This window comes from Zonotrichia albicollis, chromosome 10 (assembly GCF_047830755.1).
Source record: "Zonotrichia albicollis isolate bZonAlb1 chromosome 10, bZonAlb1.hap1, whole genome shotgun sequence".
Lineage (NCBI taxonomy): Eukaryota > Metazoa > Chordata > Aves > Passeriformes > Passerellidae > Zonotrichia > Zonotrichia albicollis.
The window spans coordinates 17,169,888-17,188,916 of record NC_133828.1 but is presented as its reverse complement, the minus strand read 5'-3'; the positions used below and the strand labels follow the sequence as shown (position 1 = coordinate 17,188,916).

The following is a 19,029-nucleotide window of genomic DNA, read 5'->3' as shown; positions in this document are numbered from 1 at the left end:
CAGACTTTGAGGGCAGAGCCATTGGTGAGTTGACCCCCTGCTTTGCACCCTTCATTTTTCTCACTTTGCAGGCTTTGACTGAGCTAATGCTTTCAGGAAAAAAGGCTTATTGATTAGAGTGAAGTTGCCTGCAGAATCTGGGCTTTTATTGGTGCAGTTTGTGAGGTGCTGTTAGCTGTCTGGTAGTGCTTGTTCTCACACATTTACTAAATTCTTGCTGGCTTCTCTGCCCTCCTTGCTTAGACCTTTCTCACTTTAACCACTCACCTTCTCACCTGCCCAGAGCACTCCTGTTAGGACAGAAGCCTGTGGCAAGATCACTTCAGCTGGTCTGAAGATCATCCTCCTCCACTACATTTAATTTGCACATTGTCTTTCATTCTGCAATACAAAAATGGCCACTAACTTTCATCCCCATGTGATCTGTGTTTTTACCTAGATTTTATAGCTGAAAACAAGCATGTATCCTGTTAGGACGAGCTAGAGCAAGCCTTTTTTTGAAGTTTTTCTTTCAACAATAGCAAAGATATCCCACTATGAGGAGTCAAGTCAGAATCAGGGGTTGTGATAAGCACATGTCTGATCACATCGATCAAAGGAAGACTACATCAGAGTAGTCATAATTCATAATTCATTATAGTCATATTTTGTATATTCAAGCATGTGGTGATGTTTTATATTGTTTCTTTGTTGTGTTCTCCTGTGTAGTTGAAATATATTGAGCAAGGATTGTTGTAATAGTCCTAAAAAGCCACGTGAAGCCTGAGCTGAGGCTTTCTTAAGTTTGCCCTACTACCTTCAGAGTCATGTTAGCAAAGAGATGTTCAGAGATCTGTGTCTAGCCAGTGTTGCCACCTGATTGTCTCTCACTCCCATGGCTCCCCAGCTGCTCTTCCCCTTTACTGCTCACAGTATGGTCTGTGGGGCAGGGTACCCCCTGCATGTTCCCTGTGGCACTTTGTGTACCACACCAAGGTGCTGTGCACGCTCCTCACTATCCCACTGGAAATTGGCAGGAATTCATTGCCATCCTGGCTTTGCCACTCATCAAGCACCTTGGGAAGACACTGAGCAAAGGTTATTCAGCAGCTCAAGCACAGGGATTTTGATGTCTATGTTTTAAAACCTCTAAACCACCGATCCAGCTCCTAATAGAGCACGAGTCTGGGAAGCTGTGTGGCTAAAGTCCTAGCATGATTTTTTTGGGGTTGTAGCTACAGCCATTTTGTAGGTCTGTACCTACAGAAGACTTGATTCAAAGAGATTGAATGTAAAGAGAAATTAGAGGTGGCTACAGTGGCAGTGGGCGTTTTTGGGGCTTTTAGTTTTCTCCTGATGTTACAGGAAATAAGCACAGGGTCAAACCAATCTTCTGATGATACTTTCAATCTGGTTTTTTTTCAGCTAGGGAGACAGAGTAAAATGCCTCAGAAATGGTTTCTTTCTTGTGGGACCTGCAAACAATACAGACATTCTTGAAATCACAGCTATCTCATCAGAGCACTGTGAGAATGCCAGAGAAGGACCAAATGATTAAAACAGGAGCTGTTGTGGTTCCCACAGTCCATTGCCTCTGTAAATTGTGTGTAGTGCCTTCACAGCTGAGAATTTATATTGCTTAGGAGATTGACATAGTCTCTGAAGTGACTTTCAAGTAATGTTAGTGACCTTCTAACCCTTGTTAGCACATTTCTTTGGACTCTGAGTTGATAATCTTGCTTAAAATTTCTCACTTCTGTGAGCAATAAGTGGTGGGCTTCAGTGATTAGCCTGCCTGGAGCCCTACTATGTTCCTGTAGGGCCCTGGTGTTAAAACCTCAATAGTTTCTAATATGAAAACTACCTAACATGCATGAGAAGACGACTCATTCTCTGTTTTAGAAGAGGAATCCAGAAACTAGATTATTTTTTGCTAACAACTTTTTCCAGTTGGGTTAGAAAAGAAGTGCAAATCAGCAAGTGCAGTGAGGAGAAAAAAAGAAAAAAGAGTCACCTTAGAAAATAAGCATCCACTAGTCCTCAAGCTAGAAAGCAGCAGGAAATATTGGGAAAATAACTCGTTGTAAGATGTCTGATTTATCAAAGCAGTTATCTGCACAGCATGGAGAAAACAAGCCCTGTGTGTGTCAGCTCTGGGTGTGGGTGCATATGCCAGTGGGTATGTTTGTGTAGGGAGAGAAAACACACCTATAAGGAATGTAAAGAATAATGTTATCTGTATTACTGACAACAGAAAGAGCATAAACAGGAGATAAACAGCTGTCTTTTTTATTAAGGACTGCTGCACATTTGCACATTTAATGACAACATGCACATTGACTGTGGAAAGCTGGTCACAGGGCTTCTTCAGAAAAATACAAAGGAGTGACTTATTATTTTCAAATAGAAATTCAGAACTGCAGTGTGCTATAGAGTGGATGATCTTCTCCAAATCAGTTACTGCTCTTCAACATGCTCAGTCTTTTAAATGCCTTTTTTAATGGTTTAAGTAGCTATTTCACTTACTCTGTGATGCAGAGCTGTGTGAGGTCCCCAGCCAAGCGCCACGTGCTGGGCAGTGATGAATAGAAACATTGCAGGGAGGAAGAGAGTAGGGCATATGTTTTAAATTAAAAGGAAATGCAAGGGAAGTGATTTGCAGAATAACAAAATAAAGAAATTAAAGCTCCATTCCATAAAGTATATATTCTCACCCTCCTGAACTGGAGCAATTGTCATATTTCTGATAGGTGAGGAATGCTTGGCTGTTGGAAGAAGACATCTGCCCATAGGTGCCATAGTCACTCATTACATATCCTGCCTAATATCTTAACCACTGGAAATCCCCTGCCTGGGTTGGCTGTCAGAGTTATCTCCTCAGTAAAAGAGATTTCTTTATTTAAAATGTAAATGAAACATTGCAGGCCTGGATGCAGCTGCAGGGAGGTGGGGAGGATCTCACAGGAGCTCGTGATGCTGTGGGGCCAAAATCACACAGGCAGCACGTGGAGATGTAATGGTGTGAGGATGTGGCACCTGGACTCCTTGTCCACCCTCATGCCTTGGCTTTTATAACATGTGACCCTCCAGAGTTTCCCAGTCATTTAAGGAAACAGAAAAAACACAGCTCAGCCCTTCCTCGTAAAGCCTGATAACACAATAGAACAAAAATCCAGAGTGTGTTTTTCCTGGTTTCCCCTTTGTTTTTTCATACATGAATTTTATGGATATAAAGGTGAGCAAATTTGTACAAATAGAGCAAAGCTACCTTTTTTTTTTTTTTTTCTCCTTTCGGGATAATCAGAATGCTTTTCATAGGTGAATTTTTTTCAGTTTAATATAGTCTAACTTCAAGCATGACTGATAGAAAATTAATGCAGCATAGTCCGTGCCTAAAAATACCAGCACTTCCTTTGACTATATTAAGGTTCAGGAAAAAAGCATTTTAGATAAGATCTACCTTTGGTATTTCTGTGATTTCTATCACTGTAATATCTAAGCTTATCACAATATTTTAATATACTTGTTTCCACATTCTCTGTTGGGAGGAAATGATATTATTCCTGTTATCACACAGTGGGAAGCATGGCAGAGGTTATATAACTTGTCCAGGATAGGGAAGCAAATTTGTTGAAAAACAGGCATTGGAGTCACCCTTGCTCTTCTAGGGGCAAAAGCCCTCTCTCCTCAAACAGCTTTCAGAAAGCCTGGGATTCTCATCCTTTTTTGAGTAAATATCAAAAGCAGCTTATTCAAAGTCAGAGCCCCCTGACACAGAAGCCTCTGGGAACAACCTGGATGCACATCAGGCAGATGATTTGTCCAGTGGGTGTCACTGGGGCCACCAACACACTGCAGCTTTGATGGGTTGCACCCGGATGTGCAGAAGGCTGCACCACGGTGCTGACTCCAAATGCACGAGAGGTGACACTGCAGAGGTGCAGATAACAACATCAGTCTGAGCAGGGCTGATTGATGCTTAGTCTGCCTTGGTTTAATAACTCTGCAGCTGGCAGAAGGATATCACTGGGTACAGTGCCTTGCTGGAGTGTGGCATCTTTCAAAAGGTACCAAATGGTGTTTATACACTTCAGTAGAAACATGGATAATGTTTCTTTTGGATCTTTTAACAAACCCTCTTCTTGATGCCTACCTTAGTGGTCTCTTTCTGTCTTTCAGTACTCAGCCATCAGTATTTTTCTTTTTGCAGTCCTCTTACACCCAAATTTTGATTTTTCCCTTTAGTCCCTTCTTGTTTTTGGCTTACAGGGCAGGTACAAACCTTACACAATTGCAGACATCAGCATTGACTTTCCCCCTGGTTTGAAATTTAACCTATGCTGGAGATTGTCCTCTCCTCTGGACAGCACTAAATCTTCCCTGCCAGAGATAACTAGTCCTTGGGGCTCATAGCTGTGCTTCTGCAGAGAAAAATGTTTTGCCTTTGGAGTGGACTAGATTGCACCACAAGGCAGGTAATTTCAAAACATTTTCGAGGAAAGCATCCCCTTGGGGCCACCTCAAGGCCTTCATGGGTAAAGGACACGAGGCAACATGTGATGCTATCAATGTCCCTCCATTATTTATCCAGGGAACAAAGCAGCAAGGCTCAGTGGGGACACGACCTTCCTGGGCTGCAGCTTGAAGGGGTCATTGATTAAGGGGAGAGGGAAAAGGAAGGGTTTTTCTCTGGTTTTCCTTTGAAGTGTGTAATTGAGGGGATTTGTCACAGGCCAGCATGGAAATCTCTGTGTTGTTGGCCCGCTCAGGAGCACTGTTGGCCAGCCATCGGCTTTGTGAGCAGCACATTAAGCTGATGCAGAAATAGATTTTTCTAGAGAGAGAGAAGTGCTTTGCTACAGTGCTGTCTTTCCTAATGTATATTCTTCTGCTTTCCATCCAACAGTCAATGAAGGCTCAGGTGAAACCAATCAAAAAGAGACATCGACCTGTGACATTTGCCAGTTTGGGGCAGAGTGCGATGAAGATGCAGAGGATGTTTGGTACAGTAATTTGCTCTACTCTTCTATTTTAATGAATGTTGTATTATTTAAAGGTACTGTGGTTTGGAAAGCATTACAAATGTTAGGTACTCTGTTTTCTGCACACAGAGATTCATCTCTAAGTGACTAAGGTGGTTATCACTCTGAAAAAATGTATTTTGGAACATGCACGATTTAGACCAAGTTTAGAAACACAGTTATCCATTTTGTTGCCATTATAACTTATGTTATTCCATCTGGGGTTTTATAGTTTCATACTTCAGTAAAAAATAGAATTGGGAAAAATAATTGACCTAAAGCTTTTCCAGTTAAAAAGTATCATTAGTATTATCATCATGTTAATTCATGTGTGACATTAGAAAGGCTGGGAAATCTGTCTCGCTTTTTCCTATTTTGTTGGAGTTGAAAACCTTGCCCTCAATTGCTTGAAAAAATGAGAGTGTACATTTAGATGTTTTCTCAATGTAAATGGTTTTAATTTTTATTTTTTAAAAGGGGTTTCAAAATTATTCAGATTTTTTTTTATTTTAAACCTTAATTACAAAAGCTGAAGGGAAATAATTCTATCAACTCAGACTTTTATTTTTCATTTTGCCTAGGATATATGCAAATTTACATTAAGCCAACTCTGAGCTAATAATTTCAGTGTGATTTTGGAACAGCCAATAGATCAAAAAGGTCACTATTCACAGAGCTGTATTTCTAACACTGCCCTAATGCCACAGCTCATGTTTCTCTCCAAGTAACTAAAACAGATTTAGAGAGACAACAAAATAACCATGCAAATATCAGAGCTGGTGTCTGGATGGTGCTTCTGAAGCTGTGGGCTAGTGGTGGCTAAAGGATGGGTACACAAACTGGGCAGTGAGGTGTCAGTAAAACACTGAGGCCAGAGCTCCAGTGGGAAGAACCAGAATGGAGCAAGGAGCAGTCAATAAATGATGGTGAACATGATAGCTGGGCCCAGTGTTGGGCAGCTGACCCCACCCAGGCAAGGCATCTGTGCACCCTGGTCAGGCATGAAAGTAGGAACAGTTCTGCTGTTGAGTGAAGGAGCTCAGGAATATGGTCATGGTTATCCCTTTGTGCTCTTTTTGGTTTGGTCTTGCCAGCCTCTGAGTAATCTCTGCTTCTAGTCCTTAACAAAACCTCGAGCAAAAAAACCACTGAGTCCTTGCTCTGGCTTCAGTCGTTGAAGGGAATTATGGTGTTGAAAAACAGGAGCAAAGTGCATCATGGTTATAGGTTTCAGTAATGTAATGAAATTTGTGAGTAAGAAATTGCCTAATGTTGACTTTGCTTAAGAAAATTACCCCAGGTGTTATGATTTTCATTGTCTCCTTGACTGGTTGTCCTTGAGAGCTTTGGTGGTGCAGTGTAGAAACAAAACCACGGTGAAATTAATATATCAAAATTCACAGTCTAGTGCTCATGTTTTCATAATTAAGTGTGCTTCCAAATTGGAAGGCAGGAGAAGAGAGGGGCAAGGAATAAAATTAGCTACAAGATAACATTATTAATCATAAGCACTGAGTAGCAGTGTTTATTTTTTTCCAGAAATAGCTTGGTAAAACTGCCTGATCCAACTTACCCCAGTGTTCCCACTGCACCTTTTGCACAATCTAATTCCTCCCCTTTGCAACAAGTTGGCTTTTAGAGAGCAGCAGAGTGATGGCAGGAGCTGAGGTGCTCAGTCTTTATTGACAAGCACTCTTCCTGCAGGGGAAGGTGCTTCTGGGGGCAGGAAGCAGGGAAGGGCTGTCACTGGAAAGATGCTCCCAGACAAACTGTTAGGAGGCAGGAAAGCCAATTCCCATTCAAAAACTCAGACCCCATGTAAAGCCTGTAAAAGGTATGCTTTGAAGTAAGCAACTTCATATGCCATAACTGAGCTCTATTTTCCTGTCCTTGCTCCCTGATTAGTCTTGGATAAGCATCTTACTAAACAATCTTCCTAAACAGCCTTCTGGCTGTCAGCTTTTCATTATTTTTATTTCTAGAATAAAAATAGTGGACTAATAGTCTAGTGGACTAACTATGGAGGTTATAGATCCCTCTTTCCAATATATGTTAGTTGAATGTTCATATTTGGCACCAGAGGCACATGTTACCCCACTCCCCTTGCCAAAAAATGTCAATTTATTATTTGTTCACTATTTTTATGTGGATCAAGTATCAAATGTAAGCAGGGCTCCTTTAGCTCTCTCACCTGACTGATGAGGTTTGTAAAATCCAAATGGGGCTAGCAGTTCCTGGTGGTCCTGGGACCTGCTGCTACAGGATGTCAATCCCAGCAGCAGCAGTGAATCCCTGTCAGTCAGGAACAGTCTGAGGGTGCAGGGCCAGTGCCTGATCTGCTCCAGGTGAGAGGAATGTAGCAGAGCCAGACCTCAGAGAGCTGGAGATGCAAGGCTGGCTGTTTGCCTACTATTTCTAGGGTGCCAGAGTAGATTAGAAAAGAGAGCACAGGTGTGATAGCAGATGTGGTTGGGCTGCTGATGATTTAAAGTGACAATTGACATTCTTCTGCATTGTCACAGTCTATATTTTGCAGACCGTTATCTCCAGTTTAACTCTTTCTTTTTTTTTTTTTTTTTTTCCTGGTTATTCATTGCCAGTTGTCACTCATCTAAATTGTGCTATTGTGTTCTGTCACCATTATTTTTAATTCTTTTTATTTGTGAGAAACCAATCTGTTAATGGCTTGACTCCTGGGATTCTAATGGGGGGGTTGGCACACAGAAGATTACTTGAAGGGGTAAGATTTGTGTGAACATTTTCTGGAAAGTGCTGAGGAAAGGCAGGAAAGAAACCTCTGTAATAACAGGTTTTCCATGGCATGCAGAAGCACACGTGTTATTATCCCATTCTGCAGTCAAGTATCATGAGAGTGAATGCAATTTGGCATTCCATTAGTGAATCTCTTTCTCTAAGTTAAAAACAAAGACTGTTCACTTGAAAGTCTTTAACATCTTGCTGCTTTAATATGTGAAAGCTTCTTGTCACTAAGAGGATCGTGCATTACTGGCATTATTCCCACCTTTAATGCATTTTGCACCAGTGGACTTCATGAATATTTAAAGCAGGGCAGTGGCTACACTCTTTAGCACGGGGTTGCAATCTATTGGTAAATCAGACATTTGGTGTTGCTTGCTTTGGGTTTTATTTCTGAGCTGGCTAAGGAATAATTGATTTTGTAAGACAGGGCTACTCAACATAACACCCCAAGAGATATACTTAAAAGGAATTGAAGAATGAGGCGTAACGTTTTGAGCCGTGGTGTATTGCTCAGCTCTTCCAAAAAGCATCTCTGAAACACTCACTGTACATAAATAGTGCTCACCAAATGGAGTGCCTGCTCTCTGCTGGAGTGGCTCAGTGTCAGTGCAGAGCCACGTCAGAAACCTGGGCTCCAGCATTAATCTCCTCCTTGGGAGCCACTGAGCAAATAAGAGCACTCCCTACACTGGAAAAGCCATGGTTTGGATAAATACTGGGCAGCTGTTTCAGAGGTCCACTAATATGTCCAAAGTGGAAGGAGATAAAGAATAAGAAAGATCCTTTGGTTGAGTTTCCAGTTGGAAAATGCTGACAGTAGAGAGGATGAGAATATTTTCTTAAAACAAGATTAAAGCCTGCAAACCTCTGACTTGCAGAGTTAATCAAAATCAAAATGACGAATTGGGGTTAAATATGCATACTTTTCCTTTGCAATCCAACACCAGCAGGTCAGCCAGCAGCAATGTTGAGGTGGAGGTTTGTACCAGAGATAAAAAGGTGTCTGAATGCCCCTGCTGCTTCCTGCAACTTGGTGCTGCTCACCCCAAGGACTTCTCCTTGGCTGGCCGTGGAGTATTATGCTCTGCAATAGGCCCTGTGCTCGTGGTAGGAAACTTCCTTCCCTCCTCACAAGCTGGCCCACAATGGAGGAGCCTTTTCCATTCCTTGCAAGTGGACAAGGATCCCACTGGGCCAAGAACGCTGAAGCCATTCTTGAGGGTCACTGATGACCCCAAGCTGGGACTTGGAGGGAGGCATCCAGGCCTGGAGGAAGGAGCTGGGCTTGTTCAGTGTGCCAGTGGGGAAGGAAGGAGGGCTGGTCCCAGCTGTGCTGTGCCCCTGGGTGGCATTCCCGAGTGGCATTCCCAGGTGAGGAGGTGACACTGCAGCATAATTACAGCAGGTCCCTGTGTCCTGTGCCTCTGTCCACATGACTGGGACAATAAACTCCACTCACCCACAGCAGACAGGCACATACACAAAAGGTATTACAAAGGTGAGCTCTTTCAGTCCCTCATTTCATGTTTTACTGCCAGTCACTGGAACGTTTAGTTTGGGTAAATGCTCCTATAAGGCAAGCAAACAGAAGCATATGAGGAGGGTGAAACCACATTCTCATGCAAATAAGTGGCTCTGTAAATGGGAGATATCTGTGCAAATCATGCAGCTGCCATCTGCAGCGACCCCTGCAATCAATAGTGCCCCAACAATCAATATTTATCTTTATTATTGTATAGAAAGAAAACATAAAAGAAACTAATGATTTTGCCAGCTTCTCCATCCACACAGCAATTAGGTCAGTCAGCTTTGGGTCCCTTCCCCCTTCCATCAGTTGCTCTCAAGCAGAGCATTTGCAAACAAGATGCTGTGTACTGCTCTCAAATACTAAAAGGTGGTTTGAAGTCTCACATACATTACACGGGTATTGGCTGCTTCATGTTCAGCAGTGTGTATAATAACTATGTGTGACCTACTTGTTCCAGATGCAGAAACAACGAGCTGCTTTAACATCTGCAATGTCTCAGGCATTATACAGTAGATACGTTGCTGTTTTCTGCTGCTTTTCCTTCTCTTCTAGTGAAAATATAGATCTGTGTTCATAGCTGGGCATAACACTTGCACATACATGTTGGACTTGTGCTCAAATAAGCACAGGAATGGAATAAAATCATTAAAAATGCACAATACTGCAAAAACTTAAATTTCTGCTTAACTTGAGATCATACCTAAGGCATGAAGTGAAGCTGCTGCTGCATAAATCTTCACATGGAGATTAGTAGTCATGTCTAATAAGAGTCCAGGCAAGGGTTTGTAGAGGGAGTTAAAGGCACTGGAGCACAATCTCTGCATTGCACAGCAGCAGATGACCAAGCAGGATGCAGCCTCTCACACCCATGTCACTCAGCCCCAACCTGATAGCAGAGCTAGCTCCAGTGCCTGCCCAGGAATTAGCCCACTTCTGTTACCTGGTAGTGTTTCATTTGGTGTGTGTTCTGTGGTTAAAAGATTTTGAAATAAAAGGAAAGCAGCTGACTTCCAGGGAAACTGTTGAGATAAGTGTAGTGGGTTAAGAGTCAGCAATACTGGAAAAAATCTAGCCTAAGCAACTAGAAATTAGTCAATGAGGCACTTGCAATGAAAGGCAAAATGTGAGGAATATTAGAAAAAGCAAGATGATGCCTACCCATCTGTATTTTACGTTTTAGTTACAAAGCCAGCTCTAAGAAGGAGCCAGGTTGGAGGCTTTTCTAGGAGGCTGCTCAGCCAGATACTGCTGCCAGGAGTATGAGAGCTGAAGAGAGAACCCAGCCATGCTTCTTTATTTGAGACTTGGGAAAAAATGCCAAAGATACACAAAAGGTGGAAAACTAGCAAAATAACAAAATTGTAGCTTGAATTGCTGTCCACAGCACAAACAAGAGCAATATTGCAGCAACTCTAGCTTGGTGAAAGATTTGGCTTATTAGAAACCAATGCCTAGGCATCATGTTAGGGTCAGAAAATAAGATCCCCAGGTGAGCATTGCATGAATGCCATGGTTCCTGTCAGGTTTCTCTCTGGCAAGCTGCTGAGGTTCTGTAGGACTCTTTCAGAGGGCACTTTCAACCTAAACTAGCCTAGGTGTAAAAGTGACTTTGTTCCCAAATATATGTAGGGAAAGATCCCCACTTCAGAAAGACCCTAAATCAAGCCAAAAATAGGTTGTTTTCCTCTTTTTGAGAAGGAGTCTGCAGAAAGAGCCAGGAAAGGTATGGAAAAAGCAGTTGTCTTTATCTTCAGCAGCCCTGAGAAAAGCTGTGGTGCAGATTTGCAGAGGAGGATGAGGGAATGAGCACCTTGTGTTTCTAAACTGATTGCACTGCTAGTGGCCTGGCTAGAAAGGTATTGCTTGGAAAAATGATGGCTTGTTTGGCCAGCTGGTGAAATTGTTGTACTCTACATATATATTTTCTGGGTTTAGTTAAAAACAGCCATTTTTCCCAGTCAGGTGAGTTTCGCAGAATCACTTTACCATCTCTGCATCCTTCATCCTGTGCCAAAATAGACTATTTAATTTTGAAGTGAGACTGATTTCCAGCTTCTTTAGGATGATGGTTGGGAGAATTTGACCTTTCTCTCTCTGTTGAGTCAACACAATCCTTCAGAGGCATGTGTTCATTTGAGTAAGTCCTGCCTTTCCAGATTCTCAGGATTTATTTTCTTAATAACATGCTTAAAAAAAAAAAACAGGACTTGTTTTAACATAAGCCAAGATTGTCTGGAGTTACTTATACTTCATAGTGTTTTATTACCAATACACTTTGGAACACTCTGGTAAATAATTCAGCCTACACAAAGAAATTGGCTATATTTTCTCTATACATCGAGGAAGTCTGTCGTGTAGACTATATATCATGGCTCTAAATGTTCTCAGATAAATGCAAGCCCACATTGTATTCCATCTGTACTACTCACCCAAGCAGGTTTTTAAGGACCCTATATGACACATCCATCTCTTATCCAAAAACTAGAATCTCTAACATTTGGTTTTGTAATAAAAATGACATTTTTTATCTTTTGCAATTACAGCAAAACCTGCTGTGTGTCCAGGGAATAATACTCTACACAATCATAAAGCTTATAGATCTTTCTTTTCCTTGTGCTCCTCTTTTCAGATGCTCACCCAAACTTGGTTTTCAGAAGGTGAACTTCCAACTTAGGGAAGTCAAAGGAAGTTATCCCACTGACTTCAGTGAAACAAAAGTTCTTTACCAGTTTGATAACTATGGAGTAACTTCTCAGTAGCCTGTGGAGCCTTTTTGCTGGTAGAAGGGAGAACAAACTCAGTTGGAGTGTGAATGCTCTGTCAGTCTTACAGGGCAAAGGAACAACTTGGAAATTGTGATGATAAAAGCAGAATTTGCCTTACTGACTGCTTCAGTTGCTTCAGAGGAAATATTGATTTGTGAAAAGCCAAAAATAATTTCTGAGATTTTTGGGGGGTTTTCATGTGTTACCATACCATGCTCTCATAGGAGCAAAACACAAATTCTTCTGAAATTCAAGGGGAGGAAGGGTTGTAAGAGACACAGACATCATTTGTCTTTGCAATTAGTAGTCTGTCAGCATTAGAGTTGGGGAAAAAAGCTGCAATAATTTCAAAAGCATGGCTCAACACTGACCGATTTTCTTGTTAGGTTTCCATGGCCAAGATCCCTAATTCTGTTTGTGTGTGGATGGGAGACATGGAGAGGTGGGTGGTCAGCAGGGAGGAAATGTAAAGCTGACTTGCAGTTAGTCCAGCTGGCTGTTTGCTGAAGAGTGGGGAGGAGCTGCAGTGGCTGCCCATGTTCAGGGAGGATTTTGGGGACACTACCCAAGGGGGGAAGGGAGGTTGGCCTCTCCTGGCTTCCCTCTGCCAGCTGAGAGGGCTGGAATGGCTCACCCAGTGTAAGCAGGTGAATTAAAGGTTGCTGTGCCAGGGGCAGCTGGAGGATGTGGTGGTGCACGTGTGTGGCTCAGCATTGTGTGAGGCAGCAACAGCATCCCTCTCTCTTTTCAGGCAGAAAAGTGTCTAGATACAATATATACACCTCATAGCATGGTGGAAAGCCACCATTTCATGTGTCTAGATCAACAGGAGAGCAAATGAACCCACGGTTTGGGGTTTTTTTTTACTCCTCTGCCGCCAGCTATGACCGGTGTAATCAGTCCTGGGTAGGAAAGTGTCCCAGCCTTTTGAGCACATGCGTTGATCTGCATTGGGAGGAATGGCTTTGGCAGTCTGTTTTGTGCTCCTGCTGTAATACAAGGTGTTGTGAGGACACCCAGGTCCTGCTGCTTTGTGAGAGGGACACAGGAGGGTCCCTTTGTGCCCTGCAAGGGCAGCGCTGTGCATGGGTGCTGCCCTGAGCTGTTTGAGGTTTGGTTTGTGCCCCCACAGTGATGTTGGTTGTGTAACCCCATGGCTGGGAGAGCCCGGGCTCACCAGGCTGTGAAAGTGCACATAAGGGATGATAATATGGTAATGCACATCAGATATTAATGTGCATTGACACATAATCGTCTGCGTACATCAAGGCATTACAGCATGAAAGAGCAAGTGCAAAGGCCTTGCAGAGCAACGTGCTTTTGCACCTTTCTTCTCCCCCTGTTCTCTCTTAGCCTTGTTATTTAAAAGTAAGCTTCCCTTCCTCCCTGGCCCCCCATTTAGGCAGAGTCATCCCCCAGCAGTAAGGAGAGCGGTGCCTTCCTGACGGCTTATTTAGGCGCAATAAAAAGCCGATTGGCCTAATGCGCAATCAAGAAAAGAGTGACATTTATTGCTTTGGTTTTATGATGCTGTGAACTGAGCAAGATTTGGAGCCTTACAGTGCCTTCAGGGGGCAGGAGATCACCAGCAATGAATTGTATTTATACCTTTTCCAATTTCCTACTAGCGTTTTAGCAATAAATAGACTGTGTTGTTATTGAGTTTTATGTAAGTATGTTTACGAAAGCAGGAATACAGCTTTGTAGCTCGGAATTACATGTGTTGGCTAAATAGATCAACAGAGAGAATAACTATGTAAAACACTGGGAAAGCACTTACCAATTTATTATCAAATGTCTTAATGGAATGCTTCATCTCTTCCATCCCACTTTATGTTAACTATTAAAATAGAACTGCATCCATTGCAGAAGGTCGGAGGCTCCTTCACACACCCGTGTAGGAACATCAAGGCCACGGTTTGTTCACACATCTAAACCATTAAAAATACATCCCATGCATTAAATATGAGCCTGAGGAAAACTCAGTGGGAGCTGACGCACAGGGCTGACCTCAGCTCTCACAGCCCCTGCAGAGTGGCAGGTGTCCCGTCCTCACAGAGCCCAGCTCCTGCCCCAGTCCCTTCCCATGTGTAGGCTGCAGCTAAAAGCCTGTGTGAGATGTCCCCAGATGTACAGATTTAATTGCTGTGTCTCAGCCTGCCCATTTGCTAATGGAGCTCTCCCCTGTGGAACAGCACAGGTGCCCCAGGGACACCTGTCCTGGCCAGTGCACAGCACTTGCTCCTTTCAGGGAGTCGCAGGTGGATTCCACTGATCTGTGTGCCAGCCCTAAGAAAGTCACTCTCATCCCATTAGTTTGCTGGCAAGGACATGTCCTTGAAGATGGCACATTGCAGTCATTGTCTGTCTTCCTTTCCCTGGCAGCAGCACTGTCCCTTGGGGCTTGATCCCAAAAGCAGCCAGCCCGTGGTCACCATGAGGCAGATCCCCAGCCAGCAGGAATGCCTGGTTTTGTACAGCAGCTTTTACCTACAGCCCTGAAGGCTCTGAGGAAAGGAGGGTTACTACTGCAGCCTTCTTCTTGCCAATGCAGTGATCTGCTTGGGTGTCAGGCTCATACCTGTGGGCTGAGATAATGTGAGGTTATCCTGAGCACAGATAACCTTTCTGCCTGTGCAGGAGGTGCAAACAATGCCTGAAGGAAAGCCTGGAAGTGGCTTCCTAAAATTTCATTAAATAGCAGACTGGATTTTGTAGTTGAGGAGAGCTGACCAAGCAGGGTATCCTGGAATGTGTGGCCAGTTCAGATGGTGCTGCCTCAAGCAGGTACCCCTGGCTAGGGTGTGGTGCTGATAACACCAAGGTTGTGGGTCCAACCCCTGCATGGGCTGTTGTACCTGAGGTGATCCTTGTGGGTCTCTTCCACCTCAGAGTGCTCTGTGAATCCCTGAGGAAGCAGGAGGCACACGTGTTTAAGGACACAGAGGGGTTTATGGGGAGAGCTGGGCTGGGCTTGCTGCACATGTGGAGGCAGACTGCACATTGAGGAATTCCTTTACTACAGCTTTTGCTCATTTTAGGAAGGTCCCTATCTCCCTTCCCCACCAGCAGTGGATAGCTCATGTGAGCATAGGCTGCGGCTGGCAGCACACTGGTCTCTGCTAGCCAAAAGGCCATCATCATCCCTTTACTTTCAAATCAGAGTCCACTTTCAGAAGTAACTTCTAGTGTTAACAGAAATTTCAGCAGAAATTTGTGGTTGGTCCCAGACAGAGCTGCAGTTCTTTGTGAGCAGATGGATCCTTCCTGCCTGACAAGGCCCATGCCAGGACCTGCTGCTAGATACTGTCCCATGCTTCCCACTGGATCTTGCAGAATTCCCACTGGCTGTTCAGTCCAGGGTGAAACTGGGGGATTTGTGGAAAAAATTTTCATTATTCTGCTGGCTTCAAGATAGGAGTGAACAGTATCAGCAGTCTGAGGCACACAGCAATAAAGTGTTCATGAAAGACAGCCTCAGATGTTTACAGAGAGAGAAACAGGCAGCAAAACTTTGTTTTAGCACAGACCACAGAGACGTGAAGGACACCAGGGGCAGGCAAACCATAGAGAGGTATTTATTTTATTCTGTGAGTTCTAAATAAACTTTACACATTAGATACCTGCAGACACTTGAATTGGCATGTGCACAGAATAAGAATTTTTTTCTCTGGTCACACAGCTAGAACAAGGTTTTTTCCATGGCTCTTCAAACCCAGTCATCAGCCTTGTGATTCTGTGTTTGGCTTTAAAGCATCCAGTGTAGCAAAGATTGCTTTATACAACCTAGTATCTTTAAAATAAGAGTGATATTTAGAAGGACAAAAAAAAAGAGAGAAAGAGATGGACACATTTCTTTTGCCCTAAAGTTGTTAGCCTACAATTCAATGTACTGTTGAGGGCACCAGAGGCATTGGGAAGCCAGGTGAAGGTCATGCTATAATTGGTGCTGTGAATTGTGAAAAGGAAGCAAAGGTGAAGTTTGCAATTTTTTTGGTCAAAAATTTAGTAAAAAAGTTACAGGTCAAAAATTAAAGGCGAATTAGGACTCAAGTTGCTCTGTGGATAAAAGATTTTTTTCATGAGCTGCAGTCTCCAGGATGACTTCTTGAAAGCTGGAAGAGCCTGAGCCCAGCTCCTCACTGAGCTCTGGGAGGCAGCCAGTGCCCAGGGACTCTCTGCAGGCTGTACAGCAGGGTGTCTCCAGGAGCAGCCCGTGGTTTTGGAGCATCCTCCATGAGCTGCCATGCCAAGCATGCTCTGAAAAATCCATGGGTATTTTTAAGCACTGCCAGTCCATCCCTGCTATGCAGCAGCACTGTGGCAGCTGTAGCCCAAGCTCCTGGCTCTGTCTCCAGCTACACTCCCAGAGTGTGTTGCATTTGGTATGCAAGGAAGGCCATCAGTAAATATATTCACCACTTTAGTGCATTTTAGCTTGACATATGTCCAGTAAACAATATTTTGGGCTCTTGCAGTTAAAAAAAAAAAATCACCTGATTATTCAGCGCTTCTTTCTGTTATGATGCTTTGGGGTCCTTCAAATCATTTTCATTATGCACTACATAATAATAAAAATCTCCATGCAGTATGCTGATAATTCTGTGCATGGTCTCTGTGATTTCTAATTGTTTGAATAACAGGATGCTATTGAAATGCCATGCAGAAACATTGCATCACCCTGAGGGAATCAAGCTTTTCTCCTTTTACTCCTGGTGAAGATAAACATTTGAACAGTTGAAATAAGTAAAATATCCCAGGGAAGCCACTGTGCAAAGTAGGCATGCTAAAGCCCTTAGTGCAGAAGCAGGGCTGCAAAGGACAAAAAGGAAAAATAAATTAGATAAATAAATAAGTAAATAACAAACATTGAATGGAAAGCACTCAAAATGAGCCGTGCTTTTCTTCTCTTGTGATCTTAAAGCAAAAAGAGAAGCACTAGCAGGCCCAGCAAAGAAATACTGCATGCTATTTTTGTGCTGCCATTATAAAATATGTATTGTTTATTGTTCTGCACTGCAGCTAAAGTTTTGCATCAACCTCAAAAATTACAGCAAAATTTGTTTTGAAGGAGACACGCAGAGTCTCTATTCTTTAAGCCTCTTAATGATGTTCTTAAGAGTGCAGTGATAGGATTTCAGTCTCCTGGCAAGCACAGACAGGTTGTAGGGTATGATTCATAGAAAGTGTAAAACACTGCGTGCCAGTGTGCACTCTGAAGATATTTTATGGATATGTATGTCAGTGGATATATGATGTTCAGTGCATGCCAAAGCAGGCAATGATGCCAGGCAGTTTTGGGTGCCATCCTCTTGGGCTGTGCTACACGTGCTGCAGAGACCACTGGGGGGTACCTGAGTTTGGCCAGACCGCCAAAGGTCCCTGTTGACTGCACTGAGTGTGTCAGGACCTTGTCTCTCTGTTAGGGGTGTGATGGTGCCAGCCCATGGCTGCTGCAGGGCTGTCTGAGACCGCTGAAGCTCAGAGCTGTGCCTGGAGATGGGCTGAGGGTCAGAAGCTCAGATTGTGTGCTCCTTTTGACACTCACATCAAAACAAAGGTGTGTCCAAGCAGCCTGGAGCAATCCAGCTTTGCTGCCTGTGTGTGCAGGTGGCTGTGTGGTGGGTGATGTGCTGAGCTGGGTACAGAGGTGCCTGTCCCTGCTCCTCAGTGAAGGGCTGTCACAGGCTGCGTGTCTGAGCGAGCTACCTGAGCTCCCAGAGGTTCACCTTGCCCAGTCCCTGCCTGGAGCTCATTCAGGTGTCTCTGCATGATGTTGTGTTGAGACACGAAACACCCCCAAAGCTGCCTGGGTAAATGAGAGCTCCCACCAGCCTCCTGACAGCCGTGCTACAATGCCTGTTCCAGTGCCGAGGTGTAATGTTAAGCCTGGCTTCATTTCAGCTTGCCTGCTGGTAATGTCAACAAAGATGCCCTGTGTACCAGAAAGAAAAACCTTGATGGTAGAGAAGGCATTTGGGACTGATTGCCAGGTTCTTTATGCAGACATATATACTGCCAGGTTTGCTTTAAATGGGCATTTAGTGTCCTACTGGGAGGGGCAGGGGGCTTGGAGAGGTCTGTGCTGACATCCAGAAATTTGGGTTTCTGATCACCATGTTCTCATCAGAGCAGAGGAAGATAAGAAGTGTCTCTGGTTGAAATATCATAAATGTACAACAACTGTGTTATTATTTATACACTGTTTTGTGGCAAAGGGCTTTGGGCTTTTTTATGCTGCAAAATTTTGTTGGGGTTCTCATTGCTTTTTCTTTTTTTTTGTGCCTGGAGAAAATATATAACATTTAAAATTATTACAGAATGGAACTTCACCTTCCCTGTTAAATAATGCTCTCTGAGACATGGTGGGATCTCACACTTGACCAAATTAGCATATGTGCTCAAATATCAGAGCTCTGACTAGTAAATATAACACTAGATTTGCATGTTCACATTTTTAGCTCTTGCCTCCTTGTCTCTTTGGTTTTATGCCTTTTTTCTTGACTGACAATTCTCTTTGTGGCAGATTTATTGCTGTTCTGCTGTTTAGACCCTGTAATCAACTAGACACTTGGCTGAAGACGTTAGTCATTTCATTAAGTACTTCTCTCTCAGATATCTCAGGCACAATTTTCTGTTGCTCTGGTTCCAAAAAGCAAATGACCCATGGCCAGCAAAGTCTGAATATGAATCTTTAATAAACAGAGGTAGTACCAACAATGCTCTCAGGTTTCCAGACAGCAGAGGGCTAATTAAAAGATGCTGAATGGGGAAGGACTGCCGTTGCCATCTCGCTCTGACAGAAATGTGCCTGCATCTGTTCCCAGTGAAACCTCTCCTTTGGAAGCATTGTCTCATTTATCCTCCTTCCTATTACAGCTACATAGGAAACCTTCCTCGTGCTACGTGCAGATACTGCATAGTCATTTTTAAATTTATTTTTCAGTAATACTGAATTGCTGGATAAATAATTGCT

The 19,029-nt window shown here is 43.3% G+C and overlaps 1 protein-coding gene across 2 annotated transcripts in view; it reads left to right on the top strand.

Moving 5' to 3' along the window:
* Positions 1-19,029, top strand: part of TMEFF2 (transmembrane protein with EGF like and two follistatin like domains 2) — a 186,817-nt gene that overhangs the window by 129,284 nt on the left and 38,504 nt on the right. For both annotated transcript variants that reach the window (XM_074548202.1, XM_074548201.1), the window contains exon 5: positions 4,886-4,982. In XM_074548202.1, the coding sequence (XP_074404303.1) occupies positions 4,886-4,982 (97 nt within the window). The remainder of the gene's footprint in view (positions 1-4,885; positions 4,983-19,029) is intronic.